The sequence below is a fragment of the Gossypium arboreum genome, chromosome 3 (assembly GCF_025698485.1).
Source record: "Gossypium arboreum isolate Shixiya-1 chromosome 3, ASM2569848v2, whole genome shotgun sequence".
Taxonomy (NCBI): Eukaryota; Viridiplantae; Streptophyta; class Magnoliopsida; order Malvales; family Malvaceae; genus Gossypium; species Gossypium arboreum.
Window position 1 is genome coordinate 39,328,107 of NC_069072.1, and position 19,324 is coordinate 39,347,430.

At 32.4% G+C, this 19,324-nt stretch overlaps 1 protein-coding gene across 1 annotated transcript; it reads left to right on the forward strand.

Annotated features, from left to right (window-relative positions):
* The first annotated feature begins 10,524 nt into the window (after positions 1-10,524).
* LOC108475239 (uncharacterized) lies at positions 10,525-14,069 on the forward strand. Its single transcript, XM_053026260.1, has 8 exons — positions 10,525-10,561; positions 11,165-11,289; positions 11,548-11,668; positions 11,768-11,852; positions 12,308-12,421; positions 12,534-12,573; positions 13,434-13,540; positions 14,039-14,069. Exons 1-8 carry the CDS (start codon positions 10,525-10,527, stop codon positions 14,067-14,069), a joined length of 660 nt encoding a protein of 219 aa, XP_052882220.1.
* Positions 14,070-19,324: the final 5,255 nt, after the last annotated feature.

A 19,324-nucleotide genomic window follows, 5' to 3' on the forward strand; every position in this document is an offset into this window, starting at 1 on the left:
TACCCCGATTCCAAATTTAATATAAACTCTACTAACACTAAATAAACAATTGAAATTAAAATTAATCAATGCGAAGTACAATTTAGGAAATAAAACTGCATTGACGTTGGATGCGTCTTGGTCCTTGTGATGCCTAATTGCGTAAACCAATGCTAGTTGTCTAACTTCAGTTCTGATCGGACCCCTTGGAGGAAACTAATTAACCCTTTGATTCTGTACCTTGACTAGCTCCTGATTCTGTGCCAGAGCTTGCATTAGATTTACTTGGTGAGGACAATCCTTAACCATGTTTTTCATCAAATCACAACCCAGATAGGCACCCAACCTTTTCTATCACTCACTCGAATGGCACTTATCTCAATATCTACATATCGAAACTCTAGCTGATTCAATAGTTCCTCTAGTAATAACCACTACAATATTCCATTGAGGTTTGGCTTCTTTGACCCGCTTTAAAGGTCACGAATTTGGATCAGTGTAACCAACTCTTTCTTATTCTGAATTTTACTCTTTTCCTCTCCCTTGTGCTGTAAGCATTTACTCTATTCCTCCATCTTATTCCTCCCAACCATAATCTCGAAAACCTTTTCTATGACTCCTAACATTTCTTGGGACACTACATCATCCCTAACCTCCCGATTTTGCCTTCTGAAATAGATGCAATCATGGTGTCATTCATCTCAGGGTTAAGCATAATTCCTTGAGAAGCAAATGACTCAACCTGGGCAACTTGATGCTGAGCCTCATGGTTCCTCATTCTACGTTAGTTCATTATGTATCCTATGATCTTAAGTTTGATTTACGGTTTCAGAAAAAATAATCACTAGCTACCTTCAATCAGTTTTCATTTTCCCATCTTACAGTTTCAAAGAAAAATATAAACTCTAGATATTTCAACTTTATGCCTATAGTAATACACCTCTATTGTTTACCTATAATTTAACATTAGCTTTTTTATGGCAACCGGAATTGGAGTCTCGAACCTTTTTTTCTTTATAGACTATCATTTTCAAAATTCTCTATGGCTTGTTTTTCCAAAAATTCCCCTTTTATCTTCAATGAATACATGTAGATCTTGCTGTAAAAAAAAATACATGTAGATCCATTAAAACCTCAAATTGAGTTTATGAACTTCGTTCTGATACCATTAAATGTAACCTCAAAAATATGGCCCAGACATTATGGCTAGATTGAGAAGGCTACATTAGCCATGAAAATAGCTAAGCTAACTTATTTTACTTTTAAATACCTTAAATAAACTCATTTTAGAGAAAAACCATAATTATACTTTGAGTTAGTTTAAAAATATTAATTTATTAGGTCATCTATACTTAAGATTCATTTTATTATTGACAATGTTGTTTTAGAAAAATCATTTGTTCTTCTTTTTACTTTGTAAAAACTTGATGTTAAGTAATGCAGCAGAAAAAAAAAACCATTATTCATCTCATTTTGGAAATCTAGTTGCCTTATGATTTGTTTTTTTTTTCAAAAATGGTTCCTTTGCAAGACAGTAGAAATTAGGGGAAAATGTCAAATTTTACTTAATCCAGCTATCATGCATTTTCTTATTATTATGCTTAAGTAATCCATGCATGCAAACATCCCCAAATGGAAAGTTACTAAGCCTAAGAATAGAAATAAATAAAAAGTACAAACCAAAACCATTATAGACTTAATAATAATTATTAAAAACAGTCCAAGGTCCAAGGTGATTCTTCATATGGTGGGTCCAATCCTAGTTTCAAGGTTTACTTAAAAAGTTAAACACTATTGGCGAATGAGCTTATGAAAGCTTAAGGTGGACAGAAACAGACATAAATATCAAATACAGTGAAACATATCAGCATTAACAGAAGAACACAGAACCATCATTGGAATTTCATATCATTAAATAGTCATTATCAAATCAATGTCAAATAGTGTATGAACATGGGGTAATGCAAATGATGCAATGCAAAATTTTCTACCCAAGCCATCCACTACACACCAAGAGTTCCCTATAACTCATATGCCAAACTCCAACAAATACGAGCAAAGTTTAATGTGGTAAAACCACCAAATGAACATAATTGTAGAAAATCTACCATTTAACATGTAACCCCCTAACCCGGCTTAGACATTATGGCTAGATTAAGAAGGCTACATTAGCCACCGATATGGCTAAGCTAACTTACGTTACATTGAAGACCTTAAATAAACTCAATTTACAAAAAAAAAATTCATAGTTGTACTTTGAGTTAGTTTAAAAACATTCATTTATTAGGTCATCTGTATTTAAGATTCACTTTATTATTAATAGTGTTGATTTAGAAAAATTGTTTGCTCATTGCTTTACTTTGCAAAAACTTGATGTTAACTAATGCAATGGAAAAATCATTATTCATGTTATTTTGGAAATCTAGTTGACTTATCGATTTATTTCTCAAAAAAAATTTCTTTACAATGTAGCGAAAATTAGGGAACAATGTCAAATTTTACTTAAGCCAGATATCATGAATTTTCTAGTTATTGTGCTTAAGTAATTCATGCATGAAAAAATCTTCATATGAAAAGTTACAAACCAAAACCAATAAAGACTTAATAATATTTATTAAAAATAGTTTGAGGTCCAAGGTGATTCTCCGTATACCAAGTCCAGTCTTAGTTTCAAGGTTTACTGGAGAAGTTAAATACTATTGGGGTGATCTTATGAAAGCTCAGTGTGAGTCAAATAGTTATTTAAAAGAACATAAATATCAAATACAATGAAACAAATTAGTATTAACAAAAGAACTCAAAACCATCATTGGAATTTCATATCATTATATAGACTTTATCAGATCATGTCAAACAATGTATGGCCATGGGTCATCATCCATTCGAATAACAATCATTAATTTCAATACCATTCAACACAACATAATACAATACGTAGCATAAATCAATAACATTTGAGTATGTCGTAAGCATGATGCAATGCAAAAAGGTTCCTACCCCAACCATCCGTTACTTACCATGAGTTCCCCAGAACCCGTTTGCCAAACTCTAACGAATACGAGCAAAGCTCGATATGGTAAAACCACTACATAATCATAAATGCAAAAAATTTGCAAAATAATGAATAATGTGATCAAATCGCCAATCTCCTCAGTACTCAAGGTGCAGTGCACTGACTACAATTAATGTAGACTTAATATGCCGCCAGTACTCCACGAAACTCCTCCGTAAACCACAGTAATAACCCACCCCAATGCACATGCAGAATGTCATACAATCTCATACATAGTCATAATTCAATACTTTCACAATTTATTGGCATGTTGAACATGCACTTGAATTATCAAATACTTTCAATGAATAGCATCATTGATCCAACTTTCAATTTACCATCAAGGTGGTATCATTTAACAAATCACAATTTCATGTCTATTTACAAACTTTTATGTATGCATGTATAGTAGTCTTTCAAAAATTACATAACAATTACTCATACCAATCTATCACGCATAAGCTTTATTTTCATTCAAAACCATGTTATACAAACAAACAATCATACATCACATTAACTAACCACTCACAACAATATCAACCATGCAATCATTTAGTCAATTTAACAACCTTGCTAACATGCTAAATAATTAGGGCTCTAAACCTACCTAGTTCGGCCACTTCCAATCTTAATTACTTAGCTATTTAGCCAAGACCAATCAAAAAACTAAACCATCAATTTTACCAATCAAATTGTTATTATCAATCAAGTTCTTGAGTTAGGACCCACACTTTATTTTACGCTCTTTCGTAGCACACTTGTAAATCTTGTGGTTTCTCTACTAAGCTTAAAAATTAACCTAAATTAAAAAAAAAGTATTAAACTCAATCAATATGCCTCTTAAACAACCCCCAAACAACCACTTATGGGTTCAATCCAACCATTACAATTATATCTATTTTCCAAATCCAAACTAGTTAGATTTCTTACACTGAATTGATGCGATACTATTCGCAAACGTCTTTTGGCTTCACTATTGGTTTGAGGCATTTAATTCGATACTTAACACATTTAAATGCTGTAAAATTAGTAGCTAGTCATTTTTTAAAATTATTTATTTAATCAATTAACTATCTTTCCCCAATATCTAAACTGAAATTATAAACTAGTTTACAATCAACCACACATACACTTCTCGAATTGTCATATCTGAATTGTAGATTGATCAAGATCGATTTTCCTTAATTAACACATAATTAAAGGTTGATGAGGAGGGATTCAAGATCCCAAAATAATGCTCGAAATAGATGGGAAGAAATTAAAGAAAACTAGCCCCCCTTTTTGCTTATAGGCGTACGCACCACCACCAATGGTGGCCAAATTGAGGCTGATTTGAAATCACTTTTAAGGTCACTTAAAAGGCTATAAAAATACCCATTAAATCTTTAAAAATCCCTCAAATTTCAGATCTTGAAATTGGGTTTTGAACTCACAAGATTTATCAAGAAATTGATAAAAAAAAGGAGAACTTACACAAACTAGGTGATAGGGGCGGCAATGGCACTTCTTAGCAACAACAGGGATCGATCTTGGAGAGGAAGATGGTGTAAGATCTTGTGGAAAAAGAAAAGAAAAAGATGGTAGATCAAGAACTATGGGCGGCGGCAACAAGGAAGAAAGGAAAAAATTGAAAGTGAAGAGGAGAGGATAAGGAGAGGAACGACTAGGGTGGGAAGAATGAGACTAAAGGCTGATTATTTTATCTAAAGATAATATATATACCTAGGTCTAAAAAGGTATAGGTGGCACACACATAAAAAAAAGGTGGGGGATCTTGCAAAATTTAATTATTTTGTAAGGGAAAAGATTCAAACTTGGGACTTTAATCAACTTTCCATGCTTTTCCATTTATCAATTAACCACTAGGATATTTCCTTTTTTTTTTTTGAAATAATTTTGCAATATTTATTTTAAAAACAAAGCATGTTACATACTAGGGTTTGACAAAAAAATTGCAAAATAATAAAAATGGTACGAGAGAAGGGATTTGAGCTTGGGTTTCAATGAACATTTCACTAACACTTAACTAACAAACCAATACCTCATTTATTCCCTAAAAATGCACAGATAAAATAAAAAATTAGGGCATGATAACTATCTCTGGATTCACAAACCTAATTCTACTAACCCCCGATTTTTGGGATGTTACATAATGAATAAATGCTATAAAATCGCCAAATCTCCTCAAATCTCCGATGCAGCTCACTAACTAAAAATAAATACGGACTTAATATGCCGTTGAATCTCCACGGGACTCCTCCGTCAACCACAATATCAATCCCACCCCAATGCACATACATGCGAAATGTCATACAATCTCATACATAGTCACGAATTCAATACTTTCGCATTTCTTTGGCATGATTAACACACCCTCATATTACCAAATACTTTCAGTAAATAGGATCATTTATCCAACTTTCAATTCATCGTTAAGATGATGTCACTCAATATATCACAATCTCATATAACTTACAATTCTTTTTTGAATGCATGTATAATAGTCTTTCAAATATTCTATAGCAAATCATTCATACAAATATATCATGCGTAAGCCTCATTCTCATTCGAAATTATGCTATACATACAATCAACATAATCATATCAACAAATTATCCACAACAATATCAATCACACAATTATTCAGTCATTCTCACATTTTTGCTAACATACCAAACAGTTAAGGCTAGAAACATATCTAGTTCGACCATTTACAAATTAATTGCTTAGCCACTTAGCCAAGCCTGACCAGCAAACTTAGGCATCCATTATATCATTTTAAACATTCAAGTCTGCAAGTTAGAACCCACACCTTAATTACGCTTTATTACAACACACTTTCGAATCTCGCGGTTTCTCTAATATATTTTATAACGAACCTAAATTAAAATAAGTATTAACTCAATTAACATACCTCTTAAACAGCCCCCAAATGCCCACTTATGGGTTCAATCCAATCATCAAAATTATAACAAATTTTAAGATCCAAACTAGTTAGGCTTCTTAAACAGGTTTGATGCGAATCGTACGCGCGAACATGTATCGACTTTATTGTTATTTTGGGGCATTTAAGTCGGCACCTAACACATTTAAATACTAGAAAATAATTAGCTAATCTAAGAATAAATTATTTAATTTGATCAATTAACATACCCATCATCTAAACTGAAACTACACACTAGCCCATAATCAACCACACTTATGCTTCCCAAATTGTCAGATGTAAGTCATCGATTGATCAAGATTGATTTTTCCTAAATTATACATTATTAAAGGCTAATTAGGAATGCTTAAGAACCATAGATATTTTTGGAAAAAGATGGGAAAAAATTAAAGAAACAATAGCCCTCTTTTGTGCCTCTAAGCACGGTGCACCACCACCAAATGGTGAAATCGGGGCTTTAAAACCACAATTGAAATCACTTTAAAGACTGAAAAAATACCCATTAAATATTTTAAAATCACCCCAATTCCAGATCTAGAAAATTGGGTATTTTATTGAAATATCTATCAAGAAGAACGAAAAAACTTGGCACTTACTCAAGAAAGAAGATAGGGTGACAATGGAGTTCTTTTGGGGAACCAATGAAGGCCGATCTTAAGTGCTAAAATTTCAGACTTAAGGCTGGAAATTTTATGATAAAATGACAGCAAGAAGAGGAAAATAATGGTGTGAGAACCCGTTGCAAAAAGAAAAGAAATTGATGGTGAATCTTGGTGGCTTGGGTGGTGGCACACAAAGGAAGAAAGAAAGGAAATTGAAGAGAGAATAGGAGAGGAAGAGGGTGAATGGCTTGGGTAGAAAAAAATTAACTTAAAGGATAAAAAAATAAAAGAAAAATTTTTATTTATACCAAGTGTTCAAGGCTTGGGCGGCACAAAATAAGGAGAATGAGAAATTTTAGAAAAAAATTAAGCTATTTTGCAAAGGAATGGAATCAAACTTAAAACCTTATTCTAATTTCCATACTTTCTCATTTTTTTTAACCACTGGGCTATTTCCTCATTCTTGAAATAATTTTTCAATATTTATTTTAAAAACAAGGTGTGTCACATACTAGGGTTTGATGCAAAATTTACAAAATAATAAAAATGGTGCAAGAGAAGAGATTTGAACTTGGGTTTCAAGGAACGTTTCATTAACATTTAATAAACAAACCAATACCTCATTTATTTTCTAAAAATGCACAGACAATCTCAAAAATTAAGGCATGATCACTCTCTCTCAACTCACAAACCCGATTCTACTAACCCATAATTTTTGGGATGTGGCACGGTCGTTCACAAGACTAGCCACACGAGGTGCTGCATCTCTCGGCAAGGCGTTCGCACATCTGGCCTGCTACTGATGATGGGGTTGGCCAAAACCCCTAGTAGGCTATTCAAATAGTTGGTTGGTGAGGCAGATGGTTTGGCTGCTATTGGTTTAGCATGGGCCAATGACGGCCCAATCGATCTGGTCCAGCCACCAGTTAGACTGTCAACCTTGTTTCACGCACTGAGCCCAGTTCAACAAATTTTGAGGTTTGGACTTGATTTTTGGTTCTCGGGTCCAATTTTCAAGTTCAATTACCTATTGGGCTAATAGCTGACTTAAAAATTGATTTCCAAAAATATCATATTTATTTCAATTAATTTGATTAATTTAATTTTATTTGATCAAAATTAATTTTTCCAAAAATCACTAATATTTTTCGAATCAATTTTTCAAGAAAAATCTTTAATCAAATTCTTTATCTGAAGAATTCTCACGACCACCTAATTTAATTTCACAAAAAATAAATTGACTCAATTAAATTATTTCCAAATTCGTAGAATTTTCTTTTTGTTCAAATGTAGTTTGATCGAGCATTTGTTGAGCTAGCGAAAGGATCAATCGAATATATACAATTAGGATTGAGTTAACTGCAATTATGTTCAGAAGCATTATTCTGATAGTTCGCAATTTACTTAATCATGGAGTTAGTCCACAAGAATTACCATGATTGAAAACTCCTTATTGTATACTCTTTACGAAAGCAATTCATCCAAATGTTTTGTCTAATGACCTCATCATGTGTGTGTTACCCTCATATGATATCATTGATTCCTTTGAGTTAAATCAGTTCACTCAATACAATCATGTTTTATCTTATTATCATTATTGTGTCTTCTTAATGATTAATTTGATTACCGTCAACTAATGACTATGATAAATTGCTCATTCAAGAACAAGCAACCTATGGCTACGTTCATATTTATTAATCCACACAATGTCATTGAGAGGGATATCGTTAACTATTTAATGAAGTTATGAATTCCATTGTTGCTTGTAAAGCCATGTCATACACAAGTCATTTACCCAACATAATGGTTATTTACTTGATCATCTTTAAAGCATAAGCCTTCCCTTATATCAAAGCACATGAGTTACATACGCATGATCAGTGACTAACTCAAGATTTAGGTAAGTCACACCATGAACATCACAAGTGAATTAATTCAAAAATGGATTCAGAATTAATCTAATAAGTACATTCACTACAGGAAAATAGGGCTTTAGCGGCGTTTTTAGTGGCGTTTGGACAAAAAACGGCGCAAATATTATACATTAGCAGTGTTTGCAATAAAACACCGCAATTGCAAACGCCGCTAAAAACTGAACAATAGCGGCGCTTTTGGAAAAATGCCACTATAGATCGAGGTTTTAGCGGCGCTTTTGGAAAAACGCTTCTATAGATTGAGGTTTTAGTGGCGCTTTTCGAAAAACGCCGCTATAGATCAAGGTTTTAGCGGCGCTTTTGGAAAAACGCCACTATAAATCGAGGTTTTAGCTGCGCTTTTTGAAAAACGCCGCAAAAAAGTAATTTAGTTTATGGGTTATGGTTTAGAGTTTAGGGCCTAGAGTTTAGGGTTTGGGGTTTGGGGTTTGGGGTTTAGAGATAAATATGGTAAACTACTTAACTTGTGTATCTTGGATTTTTTTATAATATAAATCTAAATAAGATAAATATAAATTATTATTTTAAAAATATATATATATCAAAATGGGTTAAATCCCAAAAGTATACATGAACAATGGTTTATTGTGCAATGGGTTAAATCCCAAAAGCATAAATTATGAACACAATTATTGATATAACATCATTTTATATTTATATATTGCATACATAAATATTTATATTTATTCAATATAAAAATATATTGATGTATTTATTTTTAAAATGTGTATGATTAAATCAAAATTAAAGTTTCAATTATACATTTAAACCACAATTAGAATTTCACATCTACAATTACACATTAAATCGAAATTCATATATAATTCGAGATGTATCTCTATCAAAATTTAGGTGTATACATATAATTAAATATCTAATTATGGTTTAAGGGTTGGGGTTAAGGGTTTATGGTTTATGTTTTATGGTTTAGAGTTTAGGGAATAGGGGTTATGATATAATATTTATTATTTTAAGGTTTAGGATTTATGATCTAGGATTTAGGGTTTGGTGTTTGGGGATCAGGGTTTAATTTTCAGGTGTTTAGGGATAAATATAGGGATCAAGGTGCAATTGTATATATGAACTTTAATTTGATCTAGTTCTTGTAAATTATTAACACAATTATTGATATAACATCATTTTATATTTATTTATTGCATACATAAATATTTATATTTATTCAATATAAAAATATATTGATGTATTTATTTTTAAAATGTCTATGATTAAACCAAAATAAAAAACTTAAAAATTTAATATTTAAAATTTAAAATTTTCATCCATATTTCAGTTAAAAAGATCAATATTCAAAATTTAAAAAAAAATCCAAAAAATGATAATCTCAACACAAAAATTGTGAAAGGAAAAAATAGAAAAAAATATGTTAAAAATGAAAAGAAAATTAAAATTGAGCAATAGTGACATTTTTGGGGTAAAATGCCGCAAAAAATTTGAATTATAGTGTCGTTTTTAGCAAAAACGCCGCAAAAAATCCAAGCCATTATTTTTTATAAAAAAAAAGGAAAATCCCGCTCACCCCAAAAAATTATTTTTCGGTTCCCCGCTCGTTAACCAAATCCCTCAAATAAAAGTTATGTACTTATTTCTTTTCCCCGTTTACTCTCAAAATTTGCCCCCAAATTCTTTTTCCTTTTCATTTCACTGACTGAATTTACCCTCCATAGCTACTCCTTTTCTCTCGATCTGTTAAGGATTTGGAGAAACAAATGGAAGTTGAAGAGAAGGAGAACGAGGAAGAGAAGAGGGGGGAGGAGGAAGAAGAAGAGAGTGAAGATGAAGGGATTAAAAAGGTCAAAGGTAGTAGTAGAAAGGGGAGTTCTAGGAAATCTGGTCAAGATTCGGCTGAGAAGAAAGAGCCAGTGACGCCTAGTAATGATAGACCTAGAAGGGAAAGGAAAGTTGTAGAAAGGTATTCAGCTCCTTCTGTTGTAAGGTCTTCCTCGTTTAAAACTGTCAATTGAAAAGGTATGCTTTCTTTTCTGGGGTTAAGGCATGGGTTCATCGCCTGCACCACTTCCGTCCAATGATGGTACTGCCATTGATCAAGGAATTGCTTACATTCTCCTTTTACTTGCTCTGGCGATTACCTATCTCATCCATTGATGATCTTTTTTTATATTTTATTTTTATTGGTATATGAGCTATAAATGATTTTTTTATGTATTTTTTCTATATATCTAGTGAGAGAAATTGTAGTAATTTTGTTTTTTTCTTCTCTCCTATCTCTGTGTTGTAAATCTATGGAGAAAATAAATCCAGTTGAGAATTTGAGATCACATAATCATTTTACTATATATTTTTTTGCTCCTTGTGGAATTTGGAATATATTTAGATTCATATGACCAAATCGATAGATCAAAACGTTTGTATATTAGCAGATGATTCTTGCCTTCTTATCCCTTTTTTTTTGTTTTTAAATGAGTAAAGAGTGCATTTTATTTCCCTCTTTATTCTTGCATCTGCCATAGAAAGACCACCTTGTCGAGGAGTTGATTGGCTGTTAATGTATAATTAAATTTATAATATGTAATATTTAGTCAATTGCTAGTCTTGTAACTTGGGCCATTTTTGACTTCATGTACATATTTTTGTTAGATTCTTTTTTCCTTACTTTTATTTTTTATCTTGCAAGTTTTTATTGTGGCTGTGCTTGCCATCTTTCCACTTGTCCCTAAAAGTCTTTCAAATAGGGCTTATCGGCTTTCATTTATGGGCACTGCTTGTTCTTCTGTATACTCTTTGTATGCACTATATAGGGTAAACATATTTCTACTGACTTGTCATACATTTGGTAAATATATGATAGTTTTATGGATAAGGAAAGTGCCTGTTTGGGTGGCTTGGTTACATTGTTTCTTTACCTTCTTTTTTTTTTTGGGTTGCCTGTTTTAGTTTCTTTTGTTTTGAGAGAGTCCAGGCCTTGTTTTAATTTTAATAATAATCCAGCCATTCTTTTTTTTCAAAAATATATATATGATAGTTTTTTCTGTTGAACCTATTCTACATGTTATGCAGAGGCCAAGAGCATGGACTTTACAAGTTGTTCAAGTGTATTTTCAATTAGTAATTGCAACCAAAGATTTTATCTACTTTATCTACTGCCTTACATTTGTCACTTCACATATTTGCCTTAAATGTAAGCATTCTTCTGCTCATAAACACTTTTTACATTTTTGCTCCGGAATTCTCTTTATTATTATGTAGTATGATGAATTGATATGGACCTTCACTGCAGTTGCTTTGATTCCCATTTTATGCCGATCACTCGAACGCATTGCAAAGTTTTTAAGGCATAATTTTAGTCATTCTACCTTGTACAGGTAGACCTTTATTCAGATAAAACTATCTTCTGTATTACAGTGTTCTGGTTTAGTTTTTTTTTAATTAATCTTGTGATCAGACTATTAATGTTCACTAAAAGAAATTCAGTTAAATTTGTTGGGTGATATTTCCTTATATGGAATGGCATAAAGTTCAGATGGATGGAAATCGTGTTATTATCTAAAAAGGCACAGTAAGGAGGATTATACACTCAACTTTTGCTGAAAGTGTCGATGCTAATAAACAAAAAAACGTACTTCGTGAATGTTAATGCTACTTATCCTTTTTGTCACTTTAACCAATTCCTTAGATGTATTCTCTCAAAAAAAATCCCTAGATGTATATTACTTCAATTTGTTTTATGACATTCATTTTGATGTCACCTCAAACCTGGATGAAATGAAATGCTTGCATCATGCATGTGCATGTGTAACCCCGAGGGTTTATTGAATAGGAAGTATTTGGAAGATCCTTGTGTGTGGGTAGAATCAAACACCACCACCCTGAGCATTCTATCATCACATGCTGATATTGGACTTGGCTGGCTTCTACTTGTTTCCTTGTTCTTGTCAGTTGCTGATATCTTTTTTCTCTTTTTGGTTCATAGTTCCCTCTAAGCTTATACATTCCATGACCTCTAGCTTCTCTAATTTGTTGAAATTTTCTATTAAATTTTGTAGGTGGCAACGCAACATTGTACAAACTTTTATGTACTGGCAGGTCTGTAACACTACTTCTTACTTTTCATGTATTTACCTTTTTGTTAATTAGTGATTCTTTGGATGGCAATGGCATGATAGGTGGGTTCAAGACCTAGTTTGGTTATAACCAAAAACTAGTATTGGAGCACATGACTTATCGATTAGATACTTATTGATCCTTTGGTCTTTGTTTATATATTAATGAATGTGTTCGCTTGTCTTTGTATGATTTTTATGATCTTATTATTCAGAATTAATTTTTTGACTGTAAAAAGAAAAAGAGTTGAAATCGAGTTATTAGTTCTCTCTTTTCCATTTTTAGTTTTAAATGATTTTGAATATAAAGTTTCTTGAACTTGTTTATATTATTTTCGTTGCATATAAAGATTGGTATTTGATGTTTCTTCTTGGATTGATTTTCGATATGTCCTTTCCTTCCTAGTGCTTCATCCCCATTTTTCTCTCTTGCATTGTTCGTATCAATGATATGTTCAACTTCATATAGATCATGGAGTTGTTACTTCATTGATGCAAACAATGCTTTTAGTAATTTTATGGGGAAAAATATTAAATACGAAATAGTTTTGTATAGAAAAATCTTTCTCAACATCAAATGCATTTGAAATGGTCTAAACCCTTTGTGCTTTGCTTTTATCCATTTTATTACATGAATTAAAATTCTTAGCTTGTTGTTATGGGTATCTAATAGGCAAAATGATTTGCATGCAGATATTTACGATGCCGGACAGTATGTCATCCGCTTTGGGAAGGTTGATCCCGTCTTAAAGACTCGGTCCCGCTTAGCATGGTAATTTCTGCATTAGAGATTGGAAGTTTCTAAGTCTTCTTTTGTTCACAAATTTATTGGTTTTGTTGCAGATCCAAGAGTTGGATGTAAGCCGTTCACTGACTCTATCAGAGCTAGCAATTGCTGTTACTCTTGCTATTTCATTGGATAATGATTACTTCTCTAGGCATGGTGGCTGGTAAGAATCATTGTCAATAAATTGATCTTAGTATAACATTTTTTCCCTAGGCCATCACATGATTTGGGCACTTTTTACTTCTATCTACTTGTCTTTTTCAAATGAAATCTAAGTTTTGCATGATATGTCTAGGCTGACATGTGTTGTGTGAGAGTCGTTCTCTGACATAATTAAACTAAGACCTTTTTTCTTGGGTTCAAGAGAGAGCGTTAAGTTCAAACATAAGATCTCTAACCAAATATCCCACCTTAAATATTGGAATTATGCCCCAAGACATTCGAAACTCTAGGCTTGAGATGCAACTACTGCAGTTAACATAGGAATGCAGTCTAAATGCACTACATATTAAGAAATTTATGTTGCATTTCCAATAGCTAACCACATTCAGTGAAACGCTCCACTTGGATTATATTTTAGCTGTGTGGATGAGTTTAAAGCAATAGAAAGTTAAAGATTTTGAGTACTAATTATGGCTATATTATGCATCATGTGTACCAGGGGAATCCCTTTTGTTGCAATGGGGGAGTAGATTGATTCCTTTGTTTCTCTTTTTTCAAAGAGACCAATAGTTTGGTGTTGCAACGATCAGACGTTTTCTGTTCCATGGAAATAATGTATCTATGCTACTGTTGCTACTATCATATACATATCAAAAACTACACCTAGTTTTGTAATAGTCTACTTGCATATTTGCATATATTTAATAATAATCTCATGTCAACTAATTATTCTATTTTTTATTTAATTGTTTTTGTTTTCAACATATTATTTTTATTTGAGTTGAAAGAAGAAAAATACTAATTGCACTTTTGACTTAGAAAAGAGAATATTCATTAGCGACTTAATCAATTTAAATAATCAATGTTGATATTTCACATAGGAATGGATATTCAAATCTTATATTTTACATGGTTATGATTTAAGTCCTTATTTCATTTAAGTAACTTTATTATAATATCTTATTTTATTGATATTTTTATATTTAATCTAATTTTTATTATTTATTTTAGTTTTAATTCTAAATTTTATTTTTATTTTAATATTTAAGATAACTTGAGTTCTAACTTTTGGATTTTAATTGTGTTATTAATTTATTATTTTAGATTCTAGATTTAAATTCATTAATTTTTATATTTAGTTTTTAAGATAAAATTTTAAAATTTTAACTTAATTAATATTTTTATCCTTAAAAGTATATAGTTTAAAGTTCAAATTTCAAAATAAAACATAATATAATATTTATCATAGAAATAAATATTATTTAATTAAAAATATTTTTAAAGGCTATGATCTTTAACGGCGTTTGTGGGAAAAGCGCCGCTAAAGGCCATGATTTTTAGCGGCGTTTATGGGAAAAACGCCGCTAAAGGCCATGATTTTTAGCGACGTTTGTGGGAAAAGCGCCGCTAAAGGCCATGACCTTTAGCTGCGTTTGTGGGAATGGCCTTTAGCGGCATTTTTTTCATAAATGCCACAAAATGTTAGCGGCATTGTTTTTAGTGGCGCTTACAAGTGCCGCAAATAATTTTAGCGGCACTTATAGGCCCAAAAAAAATACCGCTAAAAACCTGTTTTGCTGTAGTGATTTATGTCTCTACCCATGGAGTCAGCTGCTCCGATAGCCAAGACTAGCTATCTCTCCAATTGGAATTGTAGACGACATAATAATTCTTCAAAGTAATTGAATTAAATGCTCACTTTAATTTTTTTACTAGATTACGAACTCGTTTAGATTATCTACTGAAGTAAGTTTTCTTTCTTGCAATGTAAACGTTCTTATCATGCCACTTATCATCAGTTCAAACTTAAACAATCACTGAGTTAATATTTGTTTGTCATAATTTCTCTATGTATGCAAAACATGAAAGACGAAAACACAAAAGATATTATAATGAAATGTGAAATTAAATTTATTCATTTATTTATCGTTCAAATACATAGAAAATAGATACATGTTTACTTCAATATGGGCACAATTCCCAACACATAGAGTTGTCATTGATACGTGATATTCATGACAGGTTTTAAATATTTATAATGAATCATTCTTGAAACTAACTATTATCACGATAAAGGCAAGTGTACCTATCGAATAGTAGAATAACTTTAGCAAGACCGAATTATCGAACCCAAAGGAACTAAAAGTACTAGTATCAACTTTCTTTTTATTATCTAGCCTAAAAAATACAAGGGTTTTGTTTATCTAACTAATTAATTAAACTAAGAAATCACAAAAAAGAAATTTGGGGAAAATACTTTTTGGAAAACTGGATTGATTAAGACAATACCTAAGGAAAAATCCACCTAGACTTCACTTGTTATTTGACTCTGAATCGGACGATTTATTCATTCAACTTGTTCCATAGAGATCCCTAAGTTATATTATTATCTCTCTCGAGACTAACAACGTCTAACCCTAGTTTGAATAATTGAAATCTCTTTCTAATTAACGCCCTAGGGTTGCATTAACTCGATCTATGGATCCCCTTATTAGGTTTCACCCTAATCCGGAAAAATCTTGTCACCCTATCTCTAGGCGCGCAACCAACTCCGCTTAATTATGACAAATTTACTCTTAGACAGGGTCTATTCCTCCTCTGAATAAGAGCATAACTTGAATCAATATCCTGGAATATCAAAACAAGAATTAAGAACACATAATTAAGAACAAGTCAAATATTTATCATACAATTCAGATAATAATAACAAGATTCGTCTTATGTTTCATCCCCCTTAGGTATTTAGGGGTTTTAGTTCATACTAATGAAAGAAAACATCTCAAAAGAATAAAAATAACAAAGCATAAGAAAACCCAAAAATCCTAAGGGAATTTGAAGGGAGATCTTCAGTCTTGATGGTGAATCCGGCTTCTGAGATGGATCGATCGGCTTTCCTTGAGCAATTCCTTGCTTCCTCCTATGCGTTCCCCCTCTTCTCCTCTTCTAGGGTGTATTTATAGGCTTTGGAATGCCTAAGAGCCCTCAAAATTGGCCTTTTCTAAATTGGAATAAACTTGGGCTCGGTAGGGACATGCCCGTGTGCGATTGCTTAAGGCCGTGGTCAAGGCTGTTAAATGGGCACAGGTGTGTGATTTACCCGTGTAAATTGTACTTTGACCTTGCCAAAGGGACACGGCCGTGTGGTCTGCCCGTGTGAGGAAGTCCAGGCCGTGTTGATTTCATACGTTGGCCCATTTTCTTCGTTTTTGGCCCGTTTCTCGTTCCTTTCACTCTCCTATGCTCACCTAAGTATAAAACATGAAATTAAGGCATTGGGAGCATCGACTTCACCAATTTTAAGGAAAAATCATCCATAAAATGTGCTAAGCATGGGATAGAAATATGTATAAATTACGGTTTATCCGTCATCATCACTGTACAAGCCTATTTTTAGTGAGATCGGAATAATGGTTTCGAGACCACAAATCCGGGCCAAAACTTTTATTTTATTTTATTTTATTTTATGGTTGGTATCATGATAGGAAGCTCACATGAAAATTTTGGTACGAAAATTTTACCGATTGTGTGCTTAATTAGCGAAAGGACTAAATTGCATAAAATGCAAAACTTGGGTTCTAGTAGCTATAGGTATCAAATAGCTATGGAATTCAAAACTTAAGGTCCTTATATGGTAATTAGACCATTGAAGAGTATTTAGTAGATATTTTAATGACTCATCCATGGAAAAATTAGAAATGGGTAGGGACTAAATTGAAAATTAATAAAATTAATAGATGATAATTAATTAAAAAGAAAAAATCATCTATTTTCATATCATCTTCCCCAGTTTTTCTATGGAAACCATAGGAGAGAGGAATAAAACTTTTCAAGCTTAAAAAGGTAAGAAATCAAGTCCCGTTTCTAGTAATTTCTATATTTTTGGAATCGGGATAGTCTAATCTTTCTATTTAGGGGACTTATTTGAAAAGTTAAGGTATGAAATTTGGGTCACGGATGAATATGCTGGAACTTTAAAATTTATGGTAGAAAATGAAAAGTTATTCATATATAAACAACTTTTACAAAGCAATTTTTTATGAAAACTTGATTTAGGGACTAAAATGAAAAAGTGGTAAAACCCATGGAAAATTCTAAAATTTGTGAAATGTATGTGCTATAAGTGTAATATATAGATTTTGGCTAGGCTTGTAAAGAGGGTTAAATTTCATGAATTTCATTTTTCGGGCCTAAGGACGAAATTAGAATTTTTGAAAAAGATAGGGGCAAAATGGTAATTTTTCCTACGTTGTAATAGGATGCAAATGTATATGAAATATGATAGATTAATAGTTAAATTTACCCATATAGATCCGGAGTGACCAACCATGGAACTAGATCAAGGAAAGCAAAAGGTTTCGGATTAGTTGAAATTCAAATACGAAGGTAAGTTCGTGTAACTTAAAAATGTATGTTAATATCCTTGAATTGCATTGTATGATTGTGTTGATATGTGTGAGATGATATATACATAATGAAATAGTCTTAAGTTGTGTAACATGAACAAATTATCATATTTTGGTTGAATGTTGAGTTTCGATAGGTTAAGAATAATAGTGCATATGTTGCAAATAGAATTTAGCCCGAACGGGAAATTCTAATGTAAGCCCTCTTGAGCTTAGGTTGTAAACTGGATTTAGCCCGGACGGGTAATCCATATTAAGCTCTCTAGATCATATGCTACGAATAGGATTTAGCCTGGACTGGTAATCCTACTGTAAAATGTACGGCTCAAGAGTGTGCCTTTTTATTATGTACCCTAATGGGTACTTTTACACATGTGTATGTTACTGAACATCCATCGAGATTTCAATAGTTCAACAGAAAAGACTCTTGAAGTGTGGAAAGGTGAAATTAATGGAAGCTTGTAATGTGATAAGCTCATTTACGTTTACTTGATATTCATATGAGATTATGTGACTAACTTGTTGAATAAGTGTATGGGTTTAGGTAACTTACCCAAAATCGATGGAATGTAAATTTATGTATGCTTGTGTTAATAAATATGACCGGTAAGTTTATTTTCTATTATACGAACTTACTAAGCATAAAATGCTTACTCTGTTTAATTTTCCCTGTTTATGTGCTCAAAGCTCGCGAAGGTTGGAAGTCAGTCGGAGCAATCATCACACTATCCACTATCACATTTTGGTAGAAATAGAAATCTCATTTTGGTATAATGGCTTGTATAAACTTATTTGGCCAATGATGGCTTGTAATTGTTGTTTTGTAATCTAGCCATTGGAGTGGCTAGTGGTGGTCTAATTTTGGCTATTTTTGAAGTAATATTTTGGTAATCACATAAGTGCTTATTATGTGTTAGTTTGTTGGAATTATGTTAGCATTTAAGTTTATGATAAGAGTAAGGTTATATCTTTTGATGCATGAGATAATACCACATGATTCATGGCTAAATTTATGTGAATATGATGTTGGATTGGTGGATATATGCTTGTGAGTTTTGGTGCAAGAAAATGGCAAGTTTTGGGTGACAAATGAGGCTGGGAAATTGCTTTATTTTGTCCACACAGGTAGAAACACAGGCGTGTGTCTTGGCCATGTGTGACACATGGCTTGTTCCCATGAGCATGTGGTCCGGCCGTGTGTTCCCTACATCTTAGAAATGAGAAACAGAATGCTCAGAATTGGGCACACGGGCATGTGTCTTAGCCGTGTGGTTGACACAACCTTGAACACGGCCATGTGAAAACTGCACCTAAATTTTGAAAATAAAATTCGCCACACGGCCTAGCACACGGACATGTGACTTAGCTGTGTGACTTTAATT

Coding starts and splice junctions, on each gene's coding strand:
- LOC108475239 (XM_053026260.1), top strand. CDS start 10,525: ATGGGTTCATCGCCTGCACCACTTCCGTCCAATGATG. Junction 11,853..12,307: donor AGTCATTCTACCTTGTACAG/GTAGACCTTTAT, acceptor TTTATTGAATAG/GAAGTATTTGGAAGATCCTT. Junction 12,574..13,433: donor AAACTTTTATGTACTGGCAG/GTCTGTAACACT, acceptor GTTTTGTTGCAG/ATCCAAGAGTTGGATGTAAG.